Raw genomic sequence first — 9,713 nt, 5'->3', positions numbered from 1 at the left:
ATCCCAATCTTTCTCTCTGTCACACACACACACACACACACACACACACACACACACACACACACACACACACACACAGAAACAAATGTTGTGGCATTTCTTTCGTTACTTTTTCTGATTCTAATTTTTTTATCCTCTATTTCACGGCCTTGAGAACCTATTTATTGAAGGTGAAATATGTATTTTTTTGCGGGTATTATATCAGGAAATGTGTGTCTGTGTGTGTGTGTGTGTCTGTGTGTGTGTGTGTGTGTGTATGTGTGTGTCTGTGTGTGTGTGTGTGTGTGTGTTGGACTTTTCCTTCTGGATCTTTGTTTGTAACACGTCGACCAGAAGTGTGTTGAAGGTTCAGGAGTCTCCCTGCAGACACACAACAATGACATGAACACACACACACGCGCACACACACACACACACACACACACACACACACACGAATGCACACACACACACACACACACACACACTGACGGCTAAACGCTTAGAGCATCGCTTGAGGGGCTGAAACGCACACACACATACACACAATCACACATACACACACACACACACCTTATTTGCAGCAGCGAGGCTGAATCAGGGAGACAGAAAGAGAGGTTGTCATTGTTATTCTCTGGCCTTCAAGTGTTGAACTCCCTCCTCCTCTTCCTCCTCCTCTTCCTCCTCTTCCTCCTCCTCATTTTTCTCATCTCATTTTTTTAAACTCTTGTGCAGAAGAGCATCTCATTACATCATTAATTGAGCCTAATTCAGCCACATTACCCCCTCCCCCATACCTAAGAAGAGGAGGTGTGTGTATGTGTGTGTGACTGTGTGTGATTGAGTGTGTGTGTGTGTGTGTGTGTGACTGTGTGTGTGTGTGTGTCTGTGTGTGTGTTTAATGAGGTCTGCAGGGAGACGAAGACGGAGGTTGTAGAGAAGAGAAAATTACCGCAGGGCAGGAAAAAAAACTCTCTGAACTTTAATGTCCCTCTGACTGTCTCACTGTCTGTCTCACTGTCTGACTGTCTCACTGTCTGTCTCACTGTCTGTCTGTCTCACTGTCTGTCTCACTGTCTGTCTGTCTCACTGTCTGTCTGTCTCACTGTCTGCCTGTCTCACTGTCTGTCTGTCTCACTGTCTGTCTGTCTCACTGTCTGTCTGTCTCACTGTCTGCCTGTCTCACTGTCTGTCTGTCTCACTGTCTGTCTGTCTCACTGTCTGCCCGTCTCACTGTCTGCCTGTCTCACTGTCTGTCTCACTGTCTGCCCGTCTCACTGTCTCTCTGTCTCACTGTCTCACTGTCTCAGTGTCTTGTAGCAGTGAGACATGTTGTCCAGAGGAAGCATCTGATTGGTCCTGAAGCTTCAGTCTTTGTGTTTCGTTGTTTACATGTTTATGAAACACAGAGGAAACTAGAGGAGAGAGAGAGAGACGACAATAACGCTTCAGTTCCCTCTCTCTCACTTTATGGCTTTGTTTAAAGAGAGAGAGAGAGAGATGGAGAGAGAGAGATGGAGAGGGAGAGAGAGAGAGAGTTTAACCTGAGGGCATATTTTACACATAGCCACCTGTCTGTCTGTCTGTCTCTCTCTCTCTCTCTCCATCTCTATCGCCCTATCTCTCTCTCTCTGGCCGTTCTACTCTGTTTTTCCTTCAGGGAGACCTTTTAGAGCTATAAAACATTCCTCTCTTTCTCTTTTTCTCCTCTCTTCTCTGGCTCTCATTGACCACCTCTCTCTCTCTCTCTCTCTTTATCTCTTTCTCTCTCTGGAGATAAACAGTGATGGATAAAAAGATGAGAATAATAAAAAGGGATAGCGGGAAAATAAAAAAAGAGAGATTAAATGAGAGAGACGACTCGTTTGGGATCGTGGCCTTCAGGCCCGCCTCTTAGGGGCGGAGCCTCTCCACCATGGGCTGTTTAGAAGTATACACTTTTTGATTGTACTCCTCTGGTTGTATAGAAGTCTATGCTTCATGTGTTAAAGCTACATTCTCTCTCCTGACCACCAGTGGGCCACTCCTCTGGTTGTATAGAAGTCTATGCTTAATGTGTTAAAGATGCATTCTCTTTCCTGACCACCAGGGGGCGACTCCTCTGGTTGTATATAGGTCAAAGCTTCATGTGTTAAAGATGTCTTCATGTGTAAAGAATTATCATAATTAAGAAACAAAGGTTTTCTGTTTACCTTCATTATATTAAATGTCTTAGCATCACCAGCTAGCATGAAGCTAATGGTTCCTGTTTTCTGTTGTTTATTGAGAAAAACTAACGATGCTAACGAGGCTAACAATGCTAACTATTTGCCCTGTTCAAGAATGTTGTGCACAGCTTAACTCACCGGTTCCTCTTGTCCTGTGCAATGTGTGTTTGTCACGCTAGGCTGTATAAACGTTCGTGTGTGTGTGTGTATTTGTGTGTTTGTGTGTTTGTGTGTTTGTGTGTGTGTGTGTGTGTGTGTGTGTGTAGCTTTGCTCGTATCAATGTGTCTGAGTCTCACCGGTCTCCTTCTGTCCTGTCCTGTGCTTTCTCTCTCCTTGTGTGTGTGTATATGCGTGTATGCGTGTGTGTGTGTTTGTGTGTATGTGTGTGTGTGTTTGTGTGTGTAGCTATCGGTTCCCAGAGAAGGAGGTGTCCCAGCGCCGTTGCCTCAGATATCTTCGAGCCTCACCTGGGCAGCCACATTCTACAGGTAGGAACTGTCCAGGGTTCAAGGACCTGACTCCAAACACACACACACACACACACACACACACACACACACACACACACACACACACACACACACACACACGTGTGGAGTGCCTTTGGTTTGTGATGAATAATTAGGGTCCGAGCGACAGACGAAGTCTGTCCGAGAGGACCCTATTGTTATTGTTAGGGGAATTATTCTTCTGATTTTTATTTTTGAACATTGGGGGCATATTAGGGGTATGTATCATATCCCAAAACTCACCAAATTTGGCAAGCTTGTCAGGCTTGGTGAAAATAGCCAGATGACATGGACCTCGAAATTCGGCTTTCAAAAATTGCTCTCTAGCGCCACCTGGAAGTTTGACCGGCGACGCCCCTCACCCAGTTTGTTCAAATGACTAGCTTTTTTTTTCACAAGTCCACTTGGACCTGCTCTACAAAAAAGCCTCTCAGGACCCTAAGCTCCGCCTACTTAAATTTTCCGCCATATTTTTTTGGGTGAAAAACACATCAGAGGCGTTTGCTCCGACATACGGGGTCCAATTCATACCAAACCTATTGGAGATAATGATCATGGAAGCTATATCATCTAAGATCTATTATCTTTTTTTCAAATATATTGTTGTGGTAAGCATCTATGGCCGAACGAACATTTTAGGGGCGTGTCCTGTTTTGTAATGCTCATAACTTCAACACTATTGGGAGAAAAAAATAACAGACTGTCAGGATATGTGCAGAAGGGAGCCTGAAACATTCACAGCAAATGTCGTGCAATTTGAACGGTAGGGGGCGCTACAATAATTCACCAAAGTTGGCCGATTTTGGCGTTTTTTGCTTGATTTGGCCCTTTTCCACTTTTTCCCCATCGATTATTTCTCCCACAAAACGCCAACAGAATCGGCTAAAAATCAGTTTTATAGAATCTCAAGACTTGAATAATGAACACTGTGAAAAAAAACGGACTTTTCGTCGGTAGAAAATTTACGTTTTTTTACTGCCAATAATTTTGTACTTTCTGTGATTTCTTTATGTTAAAAACTATTGCTTAAACTCATCCAATACTTCCCCAAAAAATCATGTGTGATGCCAGTCAAGGCCTGAACACATTCACATGAAGAAACAAGCACATTTCTTGGAGGAACACCTATTGATCACCTATTGATCACCTATTGAGAAGTAAAATAACCAAATTTTTCTGCCCAAAATAATGTGAGCTCCTACGGCTGCCTGTAAACCAGCTTGCTCATAGCTCACCATGATAAGTCTTGGTCTGGACACCTGGAGATGTGTGTTCGATTCCAAGACAAGGCAGCTTTTTTTCATCATTTTTTTTTTTACATTGAATTTACATGACGTGATCTCTACTTCACGTAGGGACACACGACGCATGAATATGTTCACGTAGTTAAAGCGCCACCTAGTGGCTCAACTGGACTTCCTTCAGTCCGCCCCAAATTTGTTTGACTAGCCCGTTATTTAGAATGGAATAAGAACTCTCTCTCTCTCTTTTTCTCTCTCTCTCTCTCTCTCTCTCTCTCTCTCTCTCTCTCTCTGTCTTTTCTCTCTCTTCTCTCTCCTCTCTCTCCCTCTCTCTACTGCCCTCCTCGCTGGTCTGATACGGATCCGTATTGCCCTCTTACGTCATTTTCAAAATGAGCTATATTGATAGACAGCCAAGAGCAGTGGTCTTCAAACTAAGGCCCGCCTCCACATTTGTCCCGGCCCTCTGAACAATACCAGAGGCATTATGATTTTTTTTCAGTCTGGCCACGCAAATCCTAGACAAGCCCGTTATTTAGAATGGAATAAGAACTCTCTCTCTCTTTTTCTCTCTCTCTCTTTTTCTTTCTCTCTCTCTCTCTCTCTCTCTCTCTCTCTCTCTCTCTCTCTCTCTCTCTCTCTCTCTCTCTCTCTCCTCTCTCCTCTCTTCCATGATGTGGTCTATACTTCACGTAGGGACACATGATGCATGAATATGTTCACGTAGTTAAAGCGCCACCTAGTGGCTGAACTGGACTTTGTCGAATCCGCCCCAAACTTGTCGCGCTCATTACAAGTCACGGCCCGAGTCGAGTCCGACCGGCGCGCCCGGGTCCTCGGCGCCGGCTCCTTGGCGCCGGCTCCCCCGACCGGCGCGGGTAAGCGAGGACCCGTTCGACGCTGCTTGCAGCTTTAATTTCAGTTGTTTTTGCACGATTGCATCACTCACCATGATGCAGAATCAATACGCTGTACACACACACACACACACACACAAACACACACACACACAAACACACACACACACACAAACACACACACACAAACACACACACAACACACACACACACACACACACACACACACACACACACACACACACACACACACACAAACACACACACACACACAAACACACACACACAAACACACACACACACACTAACACACACACAAACACACACAAACACACACACACACATACATACACACTTGGTTTATATTAAAGGAATAAAAAGCCAACACAACATCTATTCGAGCAGAACATGCTCAACTCTAAACTTTGTTTTATGATCTGAAGTAAACATTAATCATATACACTCCTCCGTGAGCTCTCCACCATTAGCACTCCACCGTTAGCACTCCTCCGTTAACACTCCACCATTAGCACTCCTCCGTTAGCTCTCTACTGTTAGCACTCATCCGTTAGCTCTCTACCATTAGCTCTCCTCCGTTAGCACTCCTGCGTTAGCTGTCCTCCGTTAGCACTTGTCCGTTAGCTCTCTACCGTCCGTGTGCCCTGCGGCGTGAGGAGTGTCCAACATGGCCACCGTACAGAAACACGTCTTCTTCCTCGTGTTAATTCCCAAAGACAACAAAACGAGTTGTCGATGTTTTAAGTTATTTATTTATATTTATATCGTACACGACGTTATCCGAGTCGTATCTTCTGAAGATACATTATTCCTCATAATGTACCTTTTACTTTATCAGGGTAGCGAATTCTCATAATTCACCCTTCACATTCATTAATTTTTTTAACCGCAGCAGTCTTCAATTATTCCTGAACACCAGCTGCAGCCGCGCGGAGCCGAATTATTAAATGGAATTATGAAAGTATGATAATGACAGGGTTATCGCTGCTCCCCCGGGTGTGTGTGTGTGTGTGTGTGTGTGTGTGTCTTGTAGTTTTAATCCCTAACATGCTCCACTCCTTATCTGTTTAACATGCAGCCCACAGGCGGAGCTTTAACATCACAACCCGGCTAACGCGATAGCACAGCTGATAGAGGCTAATCTCTGCATGTGTGTGTGTGTGTGTGAATGTGTGTGAATGTGTGTTAAACTATATCCACGATGTGTAAGTGTGCATATACGTCTGAGATAATGTCGTGCTCCTCTTCTTCCTCGTTGTGTGCGCCTCATTAAACCTTGAATGAGTGTGTTTGCATGTTTCAGTTCCAGCTGATTATTATTATTATTATTTATTTATTATTATATTAATCTGGTTTATCTCCGTGAGGCTCCGCTGTGTGTACATCCCTCTCCTCTGATCCCCTCATCGTTGTTTCATCCCGTTATCGCTGAAGGATCCAACAAACGAGTTCCTCCAGACGGGAAAAAGTTAAAACAAAGTGATGACGAGTTTTATTTCGTATTTTTCACTCGGAAGTCTGAGATCAGACGATGGAGGTAAATGTTGAGCAGGAGGATTTAATGAAGCCGGTTCACGAGGTGGAGGTGATGTGTTCAGGCACCAACAGTACCCAGAATGCCCTGTTATCATATCATGATGTATTATATGACTGGATTATTGTTGTGATGCATTCATGTTCATGTGATAACACACCATGGTATGTGGTGATACGACCCCCTGACATGCTGGGTTGAGGCTCAGAGAAACTCTCGTGGCATCACAACTCTGCACCTAACGATCACTTTAATAATCAATAAATCTGTCCATTATTTTTTGGGATTATTGATCAATCCAAAAGAATATATATATATTAATTTCCAACCCTTTATTTAAAAAACAGAACTGACGACGCTTTACTCACGTGAGTTCACTCCCCCGACTGTGTGTGTTAGAGGGGGCGGGGCTTAGAGGGGGCGGGGCTTTTCTTTGTGGCTTTACTCCGTGGAAACAGTTATCATCTCCTTCATCCATCACGAAGAACCAACCCCTATTCTACTTTATACTTGTTGAGAACATCCCACTAATATCTAACGCCCTCGTGTTTAGGTTCATAACATTAATAAATATATATATATATATATATAGAATTATATATATTTTCATATATGTATATATATCTATATATATATATATCTTCATATATAGATGTATATATATACAGATATATATATATATACATATATATATAAATCTTTATATATGTGTGTATATATATATGCAGATATATAAATATATATCTGTATATATATTTACATATATGTAAATATATCTATATATTTTTATACTCAAACATCTCCGCGACTTATCGAGGGGCGTAATAATTGCGCGACACAACAAATCGATAATCAAATTCATTGTTGCAGTCTGACTCAGAACCAATCACCGGTGAGATGATCGCGAAGAGACTTGACCTGAGCTGCGTGAGGGCTCTGATTGGCCGGCAGCTAAAGGGCGCCGCCCCCTCCGTCAGGAGGACGGCAAGCGGAACACATCCATCACGGGTCCTCGTGGCGCTTGTTCTTTATCGGTCTCACTTTAATCCTGCAGAACACGAGCGTGTCGCCGTGACAACCGGCTCTCCTCTTCCGCCGCTCTGCTCATCAAGTTGTCGTGTGTGAGTGTTAACACGCTGCGCTGAGCATCGGCGTGTGTGTGTGTGTGTGTATGTGTGTGTGCGTGTGTTAACACCGTGTCCTGATCCTGCAGCTCCAGACACGAGACATCCCATAATACCTTGTTATAATCCCTGGAGAGTCGCTATGACAACCAAGCGAGGCCCGTCCCGAGGCAGATTGAGGCAGCTGTGAGATTGCAAGTGACACAAACAATGTGGGTCTCCCCTCACCTGGAAGAGGTGTGTGTTTGTGTGTGTGTGTGTGTGCGTGTGTGTGTGTGATTTGAAATGTAAGACGTGTTTCTATTGGCCGGTGGCCCCGTCGCAGAACAGATTAACTTTTTCTTTTATTACATGTGTCACTGCAGTAGAGAGGGCTAACAACCTCTGGTTGTATAGAAGTCTATGCTTCATGTGTTAAAGCTGCATTTTCTCCCCTGACCACCAGGGAGAGACTCCACTGGTTGTATAGAAGTCTATGCTTCATGTGTTAAAGCTGCAGTCTCTCTCCTGACCACCAGGGGGTGACTCCTCTGGTTGTTTAGAAGTCAATGCTTAATGTGTTTAAACTGCATTTACACACGCCATCATACCCAGTGTTGCGTCATCAAACAGGAAGTTCCTTCTCTGTGGATTAAAAATGCAGCTTCATTGTAGTTCTCAGGATGAACACAGGAAGCAATGTATGTGTGTGTGTGTGTGTGTGTGTGTGTGTTCTCAGCGGAGGAGGGAGGGCGACGTGTATAGGGGTAAATTGGCCTCATTAATCTCACGCCTAATTGATTGTGAGAAGTTTGAGGATGACATTTTAAGAAAAGCGTGGCGGACTGTGGAGCGGGGTGGGGGGGCGTGAGGGGGGGGGGGGTGATTGATTTGGGCTAAAGCGCAGCGCTAATGAATGCCAGCCAGTCACTTAGGGGCCGGAGACCAGACACTAATTTCAGAGAGATTAGGCCAGAGGAGGTTGATAACGCCCTAATGAAGAGAGAGAGAGGGAGGGAGGGGGAGAGAGGGAGAGGGAGAGAGGGACTGAGAGAGAGGGAGAGGGAGAGAGGGACTGAGAGAGAGGGAGAGAGAGAGAGGGGGGGAGGGGGAGAGAGAGAGATAGAAAGAAAGAAAGAGGGTGTTAGTATGTGTGTGAGTTTGCTAGCAGTTTCCCTCCGCTTCCAGTCTTTGTGCTAAACTAAACTCACTCGTTCTCACCTTTCTTAGAGAAGGAGAACGTCGTGGTTAATAGAAGATCTTTGAGGAGGAGCGCACTGCTCCTTTAAATCAAGCCAGCAGGAAGTAAACGGAAGTTTGTATGATGTTGATGAAGAGATGTGGCAGCAGATTGATGTTTGATGTTAAAAAAAAGATGAAGAGGCTGCGGACAGACGGACAGTAATTAAACAGGGGAGGGGGGGGAGGGGGGGGGATGATGAAGTGATAACTGTGAGAGAGTGATAGATTGATGAAGTGTTTCAAACTAAAGTCAGTACAGAGTGAAGAAACAGAGGAACACAGAGTGCGTGGTTTCTCCTATGAGTGTGTTTGTGTACGAGCTGAGCACCTGGCACCTGTTAATAACACACACAGCCGACTGCTGGTTGTTTTCACACGTCGCTCTGCGTGAGAATCAAACACACGGACGACCTGTCGATCTGAAGGAAGGAGGAAGTGGAGGAGGAGGTAGTAGAGGAGGAGGTAAAGGAGGAGAAGGGGGAGGAAGAAGAAGAGGAGGAGTAGGAAGAAGAAGAGGAGAAGGTAGTAGAGAAGGAGGATGACGAAGAGGAGGAGTAGGAAGAAGAAGAGGAGGTTGGAGTAGAGGAGGACGAAGAAGAGGAGAAGGAGGAGGAGGTAAAGAGTAAAGGGTGAAGAGGAGCATCCTCAATATGTAGAAGGTGGAATGACTTTATTTACTTTAAGAAAACGCGTAAATAAACGGCTTCAAACCTGTAACCACGGTTACCCTTAAAGCCTTAAAGCCACGGTGCGCCTTACGTTCGTGTCAACTCGCTGACATCGTTTGATATTTAGGGTTGTGTGGTGGATCCTTTAACGGTATTGAGTGGCCACACACACACACACACACACACACACAGAGTGATGGCAGCTGACGGGCCCCGCCCTGCTTTAATAGATGGTTTATGGTAAGCATCTTCACTGTTGTTCAGAGGCTCTCATCCGTAACACACACACACACACACACACACACAAATTACAGCATTACTCATGACACAGACGTGACTCCTCACACACACACC

General features: G+C 44.8%; 1 protein-coding gene across 1 annotated transcript in view; it reads left to right on the top strand.

Moving 5' to 3' along the window:
- The window catches only part of LOC130201452 (neuronal PAS domain-containing protein 3), a 228,276-nt gene that overhangs the window by 117,581 nt on the left and 100,982 nt on the right, over window positions 1–9,713 (top strand). The window contains exon 4 of the mRNA XM_056426479.1: window positions 2,593–2,675. Within this exon, the coding sequence (XP_056282454.1) occupies window positions 2,593–2,675 (83 nt within the window). The remainder of the gene's footprint in view (window positions 1–2,592; window positions 2,676–9,713) is intronic.

Source organism: Pseudoliparis swirei, chromosome 11 (assembly GCF_029220125.1).
Source record: "Pseudoliparis swirei isolate HS2019 ecotype Mariana Trench chromosome 11, NWPU_hadal_v1, whole genome shotgun sequence".
NCBI lineage: Eukaryota > Metazoa > Chordata > Actinopteri > Perciformes > Liparidae > Pseudoliparis > Pseudoliparis swirei.
This window is presented reverse-complemented; position numbering and strand designations above follow the sequence as displayed.